The sequence below is a fragment of the Chelmon rostratus genome, chromosome 15, assembly GCF_017976325.1.
Source record: "Chelmon rostratus isolate fCheRos1 chromosome 15, fCheRos1.pri, whole genome shotgun sequence".
Taxonomy (NCBI): Eukaryota; Metazoa; Chordata; class Actinopteri; order Chaetodontiformes; family Chaetodontidae; genus Chelmon; species Chelmon rostratus.
The window spans coordinates 7,540,889-7,554,832 of NC_055672.1; the positions used below are offsets into that span (position 1 = coordinate 7,540,889).

General features: G+C 41.6%; 1 protein-coding gene across 7 annotated transcripts in view; it reads left to right on the top strand.

Annotated features, from left to right (window-relative positions):
• trim9 (tripartite motif containing 9) overlaps positions 1-10,134 on the top strand; it is a 43,265-nt gene extending 33,131 nt beyond the window's left edge. For 2 of the 7 annotated variants that reach the window (XM_041953751.1, XM_041953752.1), the window contains exons 5-10: positions 912-1,065; positions 1,807-1,988; positions 3,842-3,980; positions 7,459-7,762; positions 7,896-8,058; positions 10,057-10,134. In XM_041953751.1, coding sequence (XP_041809685.1) covers positions 912-1,065; positions 1,807-1,988; positions 3,842-3,980; positions 7,459-7,762; positions 7,896-8,058; positions 10,057-10,134 — 1,020 coding nt within the window. Of the gene's footprint in view, positions 1-911; positions 1,066-1,806; positions 1,989-3,841; positions 3,981-6,079; positions 6,119-7,458; positions 7,763-7,895; positions 8,059-10,056 lie in introns of all 7 variants that reach the window. The other 5 variants (XM_041953756.1, XM_041953757.1, XM_041953750.1 and 2 more) reach the window with 4 other exon arrangements.
• Positions 10,135-13,944: the final 3,810 nt, after the last annotated feature.

Consider the following 13,944-nt stretch of genomic DNA (forward strand, 5'->3'; position numbering starts at 1 on the left):
CCCAATATATTTTACATTAAGTAGACTTTACATTCATGTGAAATATAACTTCAACCAAACCTAAACTAACAAATACAGTAAAAAATACAGTGTGCTTGTTGCCAGGAGAGATTTTTATTGCCCCTGCTGAGCAATTTCACCTCGTTAAAATCAAACTTATTTGACACATTTTATTTAACTTCAACAGTTTGATGGCTAGAAGGCTTGAGTCTTGTGTTTTTGTGATGGTCGTCTCCACTGAAGAGCTGGATCTGAGATGATGAGCAAACACAGCATCACAGTATTTGAATATATGAGCCTGCAAGAGTTAACTGCGAGGAGAGGCCTTTTGGAATGAAATTTAAATTATTTACCATGTCTTTTCAGCACGGCCCAAAATGATTTAAACCATTATGGTAAAATATTTATAGGGGAAACACAGGTTCACTGTTCTGAAATTTCCTGATGATTTCCTGATAATTTTCTCGGATGTTTCCTGGAAAAAGGCATGCAGTTTGAAGCTATATACAAAGGGGTTTTCTTTGAAGAAACAGCTCAACACGATTCCTATATAAGTTGAATTGCCTGGAGACAAATTTCCCAACCTTGCATGTTGCTGACCTGCCTTTAGACCAGGACCAGGAGAGGGTTTCATCATCTGAACTGAGGCTCTAAGGACAAAGGCTGTTGTATTCTGTCCAAATTGTAAAGCAAATGTGTGATTTGAGAATTGTAATTTATTAAATGGAAGTGTGTGGATTGAAAATTGCCTCTATGGTCTGAAAAATATAGTTAAAATACAAAATGCATGTGTTGTTTAAATAGAGATGATGATACAAACATGGATACATCTGCTGCCATGTGGGATTTCCTGGTTCAGTGCAGAAACACTCAGAGTTTTAATAAAGTTTTAATTAATTTGCTGTTCTCAGATCTCGGATGCTTTGATCCGGAGGGTCCACATGACAGAGGGCCAGTGGGGGAAGGGAACCCTCACCCCGAGGATGACCAGCGACTTTGACCTCACTCTGGACAGTGGACCCCTGCTGCAGACCATCCACCAGCTGGACTTCGTCCAGATGAAAGGTAAAGAGAGAGAAGATAATGGGTAGAGATTATGTGAGGATGGAGACTTTTTCCAGCTCAAAGAGGTTCAGTTCAGGTCCTCTTTAGAGATAATGTCTTCTCTCCTGATCTGAACAACACAGTAAATCTCTACCAGCCTGTGAAGCAGCTGTTCTGTAGTCAAACTGATCTGTCATGAAAAATCACCATAATATACCTGCAGTGTCTGCAGGCATATGAATATTAATAATCATAACTGTACTGTGACATTTATGTACTAGTATCTGTCTAAAATGTATAATGGACACTAATGCCAGTGTCCTCTTTTTTGGGACAACTCTCCCTAGTGTTTGCAGTTGCAATTTGGAGACAGTTTGTTTTTGCACATGACCTTTTTTTATTTTTTAATATCACAAATTATCTTACAAAAATACACTCAGAAGCAGTTTGACAGAAGAACTCGCTTGATGTGTGGATAGACATTTGTGTCTGATTCTGTGCGTTTCGTACCTGCTTTACACAGTATGATATCACTGACTACTGTCGGTGTTTTGGCAAAATATTCAGTGAATTACTCAGAAAGTCACGGAAGTGTGGTGTGTTTACACTCATGATTCAGAGGCCTTTTATTAATGCGAGATGCATTCATATATTCATAATTGATTTTATAGGTGATAAATATTGAACAGATCTTTGTGCACTGCAGAGTCATATCTGGTTGGGGAGAGTGTGTGTGTGTGTGTGTGCATGTTCATATCTCAGCGGGCTGTAATGTGGCCTGGTTTTTCCCCTCCTCAGTCCCAGCTGCTCCTATGCTCCAGCTGGAGGAATGCTGCACTCAGAACAACAGCGCCACGTTGTCATGGAAACAGCCACCGCTCTCCACCATCGCCGTGGACGGTTACATCCTGGAGCTGGACGATGGAACCGGGGGGCCGTTCAGGGTAGGTTTCCCTCTGCAGGTACTCTCCTGTCTCCACTCGTTAGGATTTATCGGTCGACTTGTAAAGTCCTCACGGGGGTGATGTTTGTTGGATTTCCATTTAGATTACGAGACAGAAAGTGAAAACCAGAACCAGTCAGAGTAATAATTCACCTTTACAGAACACAACTCCCCCTTCTCTCAACAAAGACTCCTTCTTTTGGTGCCAGGGAGGACACCAGCCCAGCCAGGGGAATGTGAAAGCAACGCTTTGTCACTGAAATCCCTCGAGCCGATGTGTGACGGCCGGACCGCACAGCTCTGGGTGATATGAGAGCAGGTCATGTGACACACTGTAGTGAGGCATTGAATGACACGCCACCAGGAGAAAGGGTCTGTAATGCAGCTGTCAGCTGGGATGATCCCACAGGAAGTGTGATCTGGGATCAAAGCAGTATTCATACCCTCCCAGAGGTTCACTATGTAATCTATCCACCTAAGACCCCCCCAGTTCTCTGTACATTGAAGCCCTTGCTTTGTTATAAAGGCAACTTAAACCTCCTGAACAATAACCTCAGCACAATGGTAGAGGATATCTGTGTGCAACCTCTAAACCTAGAAGTTCCTCCATGCAGTACAGTACAGAGGCCCTGCAGACTCTCAGAACAATCAATCTGGGCGGTCTTTCTCAAAGTGAAACTTTGGGATGAAGTTGGAGCTGTTAATAGGTGACCCTGTCAACTTTAGTGCTTTGTGAGGAGGCTGAAACGGGACAACAGTTGCTAACGCTCTCCCAAATGCAGAGCATCAGCCAAACACGCCCTGAGTAATGTGAATCGACCCGCAGCTGTTTGTAGAGGCATCCTTTGTTTTGATCTAGAAAAAGCAGCCACTGAACTTAAGTCAGTTTACTCTCTCGTCTAAATCCAGCTGGTCGCTCCCTTCAGTTCGGTCTGTGTTCTGTAATTGTCTGTTTGCCTGTCAGTGTTAATTACAACTGTTCCATGAAAGGGTGACCATTTACCTCCAGATTCACCAACTGCGTCCGCTGACTCCTAATTGGTGGGCATGCGATGCCAAATTGTATTACAGCTTGAGGATATTTTAACAGAGTTTAGCACGTTTTGGAACATATGACATTGGGTGTAAGTTTACTGTTTAGCTCAAACTTTTTAGTTTTCAAGGTTAGGAATGTGCTTGAATTCAAATATACTCTTAAAACTTCTAGATTTTCAAAGAAATCTGGTGTTTCATCTGCACAGTCATAGTAGGACACAGTCTACATTTTCATTTAAAGAAAACAAAGAAAATTTGACAGGTAGTATTCAACGGGAACACCTCCATTCCGCTCAGTGGGTCATAAAAATCTTTTAATATTTGAAATAAAACGATCCCATCATCATATTTGTTTGTTGTCTCCTGGCGTCGAAATTAGTGAGTTAAATAATCATGATTAAAACATGCAATCAAAGTTAATATGAACAGCTGGTGGAATAAACCAAGTGACAGTATAGCTTGATTGCTGTTTCTTGAACTCCCGTTTAATGTCAGACCTGTGTACCTACAACTATTTTCCAAATTGTGCAGGAAGTTTTCTCCACCTCTTCCACTCTCTGACTCATTGAGACTCGCCAACGCGGTGAGTTTGGCGAGTTGTGTCCCCATGTCTATTTATACTCCGGTGTGGGCTGCCGCGCCCACGCTCAGTTGTACAAACTCACACTCTCACTTATTACGCTCACCGCCAAATCCAGAAGGGACTCTCCTTCACAGGCAGAGCCGGCTGTGTCAAAAAAGCAGTGCTCGCTCTGCGTGTCATGACTACGCACTTGATGTATCTGCCAGCTTAACAGGAAGCAACGTGTGTCTTTGCAGGAGGTGTACGTGGGGACGGAGACCATCTGCACGGTGGATGGGCTCCACTTCAACAGCACATACAAGTCCAGAGTGAAGGCCTTTAATGCAAGTGGAGTGGGCCAGTACAGCAAGACTCTGATCATGCAGACCAGTGAGGGTACGTTAAGCATCATCACTCCTACTACTGCTAATGTGACTGTGTATCTTTAAGGAAAAACACACTCTTCAAACAGAATTCTCCAATTATTCCTCTGATCTGGAAAGATCCAGTCAGTATGTAGGATAAAGTTGTCAGTTTTCAAGTTGAAATCTACAAAGAGCCCAAACTCAAGTCTGTGTTGCCGATTAAAAGACTCACTGAACTGAGCCACATTCATATATTTGTATTGAAGGAAGGAATCTTTGTCAAAAGTGCACAACTTCTCAAAGCTGTTCTGCCATCAGATTATTGCAGGTTGGCTGATAAGGACCAAGAAATTTGTAGTGCAGAAATAGCAAATTAGGTTTGAGGTAATTTACCCATTACATAGTTTGTCCACCAGAGGGCGCAAGCTCGTTTTTACAACAAAACAACAGGTGAGGTATGTATCTTTGTCACACCTTTTTAAAATAACAAATCTAAATGATCCATATCAAGATCAGTTGTTTATGTTACTTATTTATGTACAAAAAAAATGCTATCAACTAATATTTCACTGTCAGATTTTCTCCCAAATATTGATATCAGTATAAAGGCGCAGGTGTATAAGCAGGTGAAGCTCACACACCTGTTCAAACCACAAAATCAGTGGTTATAAGAAAAAGTTATAAGACCAAGAAAAAGTCAAACAAAACAAGCATGTTTTTAAGATGCTATTTTAAATGTGTACTGATTTGGCTCCTCTGAGGTTGTCCCAAAGCAGAAGGACATGACTCAATATACATGTTTTGCTTCTCCACATACCTGCCACCTGTCTGTGAGTAAATCCCATCAGCTGTTCAGGTGGATTTGCACGTTAATTACTATTTTAGTTTACCCAGGTGTGGTAATTTATTGTAGTTTCTAATATGTGATATGATATGTTTGACACACATTTTCTTTTTGCATGCTCAGGTCTTTAAAAAGTGTCATTTTATGTTTGTTTGATGCTGTGATGAACCATGACACACAAGCACAATCTGATCAGGTGCGATGTTGTGCTCGAGCAAACAGCTGGCAGGTGTTTTATGGCAGGTCTAATAACAGTAGTCGTGTGATTAATCAGCGGCAGTCTGGGCTCAGTTTCCTTCTTCTATTTGGGTATTTGTTCATTAGTAGCAAATACATCTTGACTGAACTCACAGAGAGAATAATAAATTGTTGCTGCCAGTCTAAAGCCTCGCATCTTCAGAAAGCCGAATTCTAAGGAGAAAAGCGAACTCATTTGGCCACTTCCTTTGCAATTTTTCTCTCATTTCAGTTTGAAAACCATGCATTTTGAATTTTAATTATGTGTTTTTAAAGGGTTTTCAAGGACTTATGGGGCATCAAACTTCCTTGCCCTCTTTTATCTGTCATGTAACACAGAAGTAATAACATTAAAAGCCCCCAAAATATCAATTGCAGGGTTTTGACAAAGCAGCAGCAGGATGTGAATTCTGTTTGAGGGTGTGTTTGAGCTTATAAACCAGGTACATCCAATAGCAGGTGGCTCGTGTCTAATCCACCCACGTGCTTGCTTTCCCATTAGTTAAATGCTGCTCTGCATAGATGGGGAAGCTTGTCATCCATCAGTGGACCTGAAAGACCCAGACAGCCTCCCTGCCTGACAGAGAGGGGGCACTCAGCAGCTGTTGGGGGGCTGCACAAAGTGATCTAACCTCTCAGACGTTTTCACTGTTTTTGCAGATCTGACATCCGTCGCCCTGACCGGACTGTGCTTTGATCTTTTTTTTCCTCCTTCACTTTTATTTCCCACATGAAAAGACGGGAAAGTGTGAATTTCTCCATCAGAGCAGCCGTTCTCTTTGTTTTCATGCTTGTTCTTTTCAAGTCTCCTCAGATCTGCTTCTAGGAAGTCTTTGGTTTTGTTTTTTGGGACCTCCTCTCTGGTGTTCTGGCCACTGAGTTCAACCAGCTTCCCTGATCAAACCTGCTTTCTGCCCTCTCCTCCACCCCTCCCGACCCCTCTACACTGTCTGCCTCACTGCTTCGCTACGCTCTCCTCCTCCTTCCCTCTTTTCTTTCTCCCTCTTCCCTCTCTTCTTCTACCCCACCCCCATTATTTCACCTTTCAGCTGGACTCCCTCCATGCGATATTCAGTCTATAGGCACAGGTATGGATGGCTCTCATTGCTGACTGTTTCCACTCCAATCCCCTCCTGGCCATTTCCTGTTTCATCAGTGCAGTCTTCACTCTCAAACCAGCAGGAGGGCAGTTTGCTGCTCTGTGGGCTGTACTTATTAGACGTTCAATACAAGCTTCTCATAAATGTCTTTGTTTTATTTCCTTTGGGAAATAAAGCTATGTAATGAAACTTTGCCGCACACGGTGACACCAGTGAACGCCACTTGTCCGTGGCGTTCACTGGTGGAGCCCATTCAGTGGAGCCCATATAAAGCGCAAACGTCCATCTGTTAAACTCCCGCAATCCTCTGCATAGAGCATAGAGTATATATTCTCAAGCCTGAGCCAAACAGTTTGCAAAATTAGCAGCATTTGATTCAGCCTGCTTGCAGTGTAACATGTTCAGAGCTCACATATAAAGGGTCAGTTCACACCAGTTACAAGGAGAACAACCGATCCATGCAAATGGTTTTAAATCTAAACCACCAACCCAATACAATGAATGTACTGCAGTGCTGAATGTTTTTTTTTCTGCCAGTTGGGGGCAGCACAGCATTGAGTTAATGTCATCTTATAAAGTTTATGTGACAGTCAGCAAACAATTGTGTATTTTACACATTTCACTCTCCTTTTATCTCCTATTTTGGTCGCCACCAACTCCCGAGGCAAACATCTGGCACCTTAGCTGCTATATGCTCGACCAGCTAGTTGCTGACTTTGTCTGTCTGATATTCTATTTGGTGGTGGGTAGGTAGTGAAAAGTGGGCTTTATTGGAGCTTTGTCACTGTAAACAGCAGCCTGCTGCAGTGAGAGTGAACCAAAACAGATGCAGGACAGTTGAATTTTTTAAACATCGATACTTTGAGCAACACAAATGAAATTGCACTCATCCCCAGCTGCATATTTTACTTAGTTTAGCAATTTACTTAGTGTACTTACCTAGAATTATCTACTTGTCATAATCTCCACCCATCTGGTGTGCGAAGCAGATGAAAACAAACGCCACTTACTCTTTGCAGACTGTCTGACACTGGTGTGATGATATTGAGATTATTAAGGTTATAAGGATTAAGTTATAAATTAAGTCAGATGTTATGATGCATAGAATTATTCATCACAATAGTGATAGTGAATCTTCTTCCTCTCATCTTCTTTCATTTATTGTTCCTTCCATCAAGTTATTTCTACAGTGTAATTCACCTCATCTAACCTCCAGCCTCTAGATTCATGTCACCTTTCTAAATCCATGATCATTGCATCAGGTCTTGCAGTCAGAGGTGTTAATGATGCTTATCAGAGTGTGTAACTGTTCCCATGTACGTGCACAGTTGCTTGGTTCACCTTCGACCCGGCCTCCGCTCACCCGGACATCATCCTCTCCAACGACAATCTGACGGTGACGTGCAACAGCTACGATGACAGGGTGGTCTTGAGTAATTCCGCTTTCTCCCGCGGCGTTCATTACTGGGAAATGACCATTGATCGCTATGACAACCACCCGGACCCGGCCTTTGGGATCGCTCGGGCCGACGTCCTGAAGGATGTGATGCTGGGGAAGGACGACAAGGCCTGGGCTATGTACGTGGACAACAACCGCTCCTGGTTTATGCACAACAACTCGCACACCAACAGGTAAGGCATGAAGGTGATGTGCATGACATTGTCGTGAAGCAGAAATGTGTTTAGTTACTGTCACCACCGCTAACACAGCACCTGTTTTCTGTGAATATCTCTTCAGTTGATTTCTCTGTGTGTGACCGTGCAGGACGGACGGCGGCATCAGTAAAGGATCTACAATAGGAGTCCTGCTGGACTTCTCACGTGGGATCGTTATCTTCCTCATCAATGATGAGCAGCAGGGTCCAGTGGCTTTTGAAGGCTTGGAGGGCGTCTATTACCCTGCTATCAGCATCAACCGAAATGTCCAGGTATAGTATGATGTTACTGAACTGGGGCTACATGCTTAATCTAAATTAATTACACTTCTCAATTGGAAGATAATTAATTAGGCAAATTGATCCCTGAACATACAGATTTCTCTTCTTTTTTTCTTCAGTAGCTTTAAAGGATTAGTTTGACATTTTGGGAAATGAGCTTATTAAGATTGATAGCGCTCATGTTTGAAAATATGAAGCTCCAACTAGAAGCCTGTTAGCTTAGCTTAGCACAAGACTGGAACCAGAGGGAAACAGCAGCTTGTCGCTCTCCAAAGGTACAAAAACTGGGGTGAAGAAAACAAGGAGTCTGCCAACATTTCTTGGCCAGTTAGCAGGAAACCAGCGGAGGCTCCAGGACGTTACTGGTCCCAGCCAAGCAAGAGTCTCCACACACTCATAACCCTGTAACACAGAGAACTGTTGTTCTGTTAATCAGTGAGCTTCAGAGGTGTCAGTAGTTGGATTCTGTTAGCTGGATCTGTTTCCCTCTGTTTACAAGCTGAGCTAAGCTAAGTTAGCCAGCTGCTGACTGGAGCTTCATATTTATTATTTATCCATTTACATTTTATTTTAACAGTCCATAAGTCCCGTGTTTCAGGCAGCATACATGCAAACATTTAAAAACATACTAAACAAAACAAACCTGGAGGTACATTATTCTCAGTGATATTCAAACCTCAGACTCAGCTGTTTGTATTTGTGCACCATTCTGTCAAATGAAAATACTACAAATGTTTTGAGCATCATTTCGTGCACACTTTAATTGCAATAGATGCAAATACAGAAATCACTTTGCTGGTGTTTTGTCTATTTCCATGTGTTTTCTGAAGCTGCAGAGCAGAGACTGAGAAAAGTATGAGTCTGCAATGACAGACACGCTGACGGCTGACAGCTTTTTTAAGAGATAAAAACTGAATTAATACCTGACATCCTGCTGCTGAGAGATATTTCTGACTCACGGAACATCCTGCACATTGTCCAAACACTGCAAACTCCAAGTGACAGCATGTCAGCTTTATATTTACTGATTTAGCAATGCACATATATAAAAATAAGGGGACTTGTGAGATGAGATATGTAACTTTTGGACCTTAGTATGCATGAAGCAAAAACACTAGATGCCACTGTTCTTAAAATGCAGCTCAGTAGCATCTTTTGTTAGCGCCTGTCTGCCTGATAAATGGCCACATCTTTAAAATTCCACACCGCGGTTTGTAACACAGGATTTGTCGTACATTTGTAGCCTTCATACCCAAGCTGAGATTTTCTTAGACTTTTTAAAGCTCCTTCCAGAGGTATACAAGCTATTAGACAACAGTTGTAGTGTTCTTTGTGATGAGTAAACTGAACTTATGTGTAAAGCTGGTGGGGTGCCCCTTTAAAAGCTCCCTGTTTTCTGCTGAATCTAAATTAGTGGAAAAAATGTGTCTGCATGAAGTAATTTAGTTTGATGCGTTATTGAAAATAGTTTCTTTTCATGGCTTACAGGTCATATACAATAATGTTTGAGTTATTTTCACATGTGATTTACACCAACTGGTCAAGATGCAAGTTTTCAAAACAGCACCAGGAGAAGCTGTTTTTTTCAGCTGGCCCTGGCTTCTTGTGCTAATGATTCACCCTCCCAGAGCAGCGCTGCAGGCATAAACAGAGGTTTTTACTTGTAGATCAATAAAGTATCACATGAGTACAGTTATTATTCAGTAAAACTTCTTTTCCAAGTTTTACAAATATGGGCTCAGAGGATTAAAGCTTGAAAGAGAAAGCTTCAAAGACTCAACAGCAGTTAGCAGCTTTGAATTTCTCATTGCTCTCAGCCAGTTTGCTCATTTTTAATGCCATCTCTGCGTGATGAAAGCAGAGCGCCTCCAAGAACAAGCGCTTCACTCGCTGAGGAAATAGTTCAACAGCTCCACCTGCAGGCAGAAAAATAAACCAAACAGCCTCGCCATAATTTGTTTACTCGTACGTACGTGTGTTTTTCTGCAGGTCACGCTGCATACTGGACTACCAATCCCAGATTTCTACACTCCCGGGGAGGCAGATCCCACTGGCTCTGTGTGCTGAAGACTCACCACCACCTACACCGGTTCAGGATTTCCCAGGGTTCATCCTGCCAGTCAATAACTATGACCCCACCCTCACCCTCCCCACCTCCTCTTGTCCCCCTGACCGACTGACCCCATGACTCTCTGCCAGAGGCCCCATCCAGCACTGAGCCATGCCTTCATCATGCCTAAACCTTGAACACATGAACCACCTGCAGGACAATGTCAAAACGTACAGTGCTTTACAATTTGTACCTTGCATTTTGACATGCGGATAGTTGAGGAAGGTGAAACCTTAATAATTGGGATCCCAAGCTGAGGGACTTGGAATCATGTGCACTGATCATAACATGTGCTTAAAGGAACAGCGTGACATTTTGGAAAATACACTTATTTGCTTTCTTGCCAAGGGAAAATTGAAACCACTCTCATGCTTGGATGCTAAATATGAACTTACTATTGGCAGTCGGTTATCTTAGCCTAGCATAAAGACTGGAAACAGCTAGCCTGGCTCCATTCAAAGCTCAAAAATGTCTACAACACAAAACACATCTACAAAAACACAACAGTAAAAAAAAAGTGGTTTTACGAGCACAACAAATAAATAGTAAAAAATGTTTAGAAGATAAAACATGTTCATTAGTGATATTTTGAGGTGCTGGTAGGTGGATTATGATACCTTTGTACAGAGCCAGGCTAGCTGTTTCCACTCATTTAGCTAAGCTAAGCTAATCGCCTGCTGGCTGTACCTTAATATTTAGCCTAAAGCCATGACAGTAGCACCGGTCCCCTGATCTTACTCTTGGCATCAAATCAGCATATTTCCCAAAAAGGAAGGAGGTCGTCTTGTAAATGAGTTGACTTAGAAGAAGTAGCCCCCATCATGCCATCAACATGCAGTTCAGTATATCTTATTCTTCATTCTTATCCTTCCTTCTTAGGAAACACACGTTAGCAAACACGATATCCTGTATATTTATTTTCCTGCCGTCAGTCATGAACATCCTTACATATTTAAAACACCAGGGGGAGCATGAGAGGAGGTCTTTCGTGTGTTTTGTGTGAATGTGTGTGAGGGGGTTGGATGGGTTGAGGCTGCAGTGATCCCTGGACGACAGCAATAGTCCGACTCTCAGCCGCGTCACTGTCGTATCCTCGTCCTTGTACATGAGACGCTTTTCTTAGTGGCTTAGCTCATGTGAACCTTCTTTATTGTCTGAAAAATAATAATACAGCATCGGCGTGTAAAATGCTACTGGAAGCAAGGCCTTTGTTCGGCCTTTCTCTGCAGCGCAGCTCTGAAAACAGAAGGAACAGATTCTGGTTTAATGTATCATAAAAGCAGGCGATTGATGAGTGTTGAAAATGGCGTAAAGATGATGACTGTGAAGCTGCTTGAATAAGGTGCTACAGCAGCTCGCTTCAGTCTGGCTTTTTTTTTCTTTTTTTTTTACTGTAGGTGACCGAATCCTGGTAGTTTTGTAATATTGTTATTGAAATGATCTATTGCAAAGAGGTGTATAGCTAAATAAGTTATTGATGTTCAGAGTTTTTCGAAGAGAATTCATAATTGTTCCTTTATTTGATGTATAGTTATTACAGAAAGAAAGAAACTGAATCTTTTTGTCGCTTTAAAGTCCAGTTTATGTCCTATTAAACCAACAGGGAAGGTGATGATGCACTGGGATGTTTGTTGTGGCGTCGGGTAACAGCCTCCTCAACACACAACAACTTGAGGTACACCCGTGCTTAGCTAAATGCTAATGCTAACATGCTAACAATGACAATGCTAACATTGCTGATTTGTTTAGCAGGTATAATGTGTAATAAAGCATTTATTAGTCGATTAATATCCTGAATCTGCAAAGTGACTAGTAAATCAAATAAATGTAGTGGAGTAAGAAGTACAATATTTGCCTCCAAAATGTAGTGAATTAGACGTATAAAGTATATAAAGTAAATAGAAATGGAACTCAAGTAAAGTGAAAGTACGTCGCAATTGTACTTGCTACTTACTTACTTACTACAGTATTTGCGTAAATGTACTTAGTTACATTCCACCACTGTGAGAATATCTTTAATTTTGCAGATACTGGCCATAAACCAAAATATTTGACACATTTAAATTTATGAAGTTATCACCAATGTTATAACAGTTCATCCTGAGGGGGACATGAATGTCTGTACCCAAATTTCATGTGACTAAAAACCAAAAAGGTCAGACTCATGGTGGAGATGGAAAAGAAAGAATGCCACCAAATTCATGACGAGTCATCCTCTGGGGACCATGAACAAAAACATCTTCGCAATCCATCCAGAAGTTGTTGGGATATGTCAATCAGGGCCAAAAAATTCTCCGTGGCAACTGAAGTCTGAATGTTGAGAGGTCACTTTGAGGAAACTGTTGCCCTTCATGTTGCCCAGAAATGTTCCCTGTGCATCGCCGCCCGGAGACATACAGCACATGTCTAGCATTCACATGAGGTGCTATCCTGTGTTCCAGCTTCATGGGTGTGCCTTTTCCCCTCTTCAGTACCCAAAAGATTTCTGAACCTTTGCTATAAACTAGAGTCATCGCCTTAGCAGAGTCAACTGTAACATCTGTGATGCCTGACTTCACCTGCTGCTATGTATTTTTTCTATCGGCAAAAGGGCAAACTCAACCGTAGTTGTGTTTGTTATGGATATAACAACCGCAGTACTGAAGAGAATATTACAATCAGCTGTGACAAGGTGTCTTTCTTAGCTTTCTGAATCCTTTTTTCGTCCTCTTCCCTGGGGTTAACATTGATTGTAAATCATCTGGGACTGATGGCTGCTCACATGGACGCTGAAACGGCTGCACAAAGTAAAACATCTAATTTTCAGTATGACGTGTGCATGTGTGCTAACGATGCTAAACTAAACCAAACTACTGCTGCATTCAGCAAGTCGTACGGCCTTTGATTCAAGCTTCGATTTATGCAACATTTAACTGGTGGTTTTTCACGGTTAGACTTTTTGTCCGGCCATAATTATAATACTAGAGAACAAAAGCAGCACATTCAGCAGTGGGTCACTGAGCAACGAGAGCTTCTCATACAAAGACAAGAGCAGCCATTATTACAGCATTACACAACCTCAGATTCTAGGACAAATAAACTAAATGGCTGTAATTCAGCCAAACAGTTCATTAAAGGGATTTTCTTTACGTGTCCAGTGGGACATAATTTATTCTGTTGCTTTTCAACACAAATTATCTTCTCATGGAATATTTTCTGTGTGAATATATGAAGTTCTATCAGCTTCTTTGATTGAAAAATAACATAAAAGTGTGTGTTTGTGCTGCACACGTGAGGGTGCTGACGTTAAAAGGTGTGTGATTGTAACATTTATTATTTCTAAACCAGCCAAATACACTTTAATTATATCAAACTAGACCCGGGGGCGATATCAAGTCTATCGTACAGCCTCGTCAAACTTTTATGAATTATTAAAACTTACACGCAGTCGCTGGGCGACACTGGGTGTTACGTCTCCAAATGTACATACATATGTGTGTGTGACTGTGAGTGTGTTGGAGTGTGCGTTACCTGCATTATAACCTCATTTTAACTCCAAAGTGATTCTTTTTGCCCAGTTTGATCCGAGGTGGAATGTCATCACTCGATATTATTATTTACACTGATACTGAAATATGTCTATGAAGAATTTTATGAATATGAAATGAACCTTGTTCTTTCTTTGATTTTAACACAGTATGATTATTATGATTGTTATTATTACATGTCTATCATTACCATATTACTGCTATTATTATCATGATCTGAAGTGTAATATGAGCCTCTGT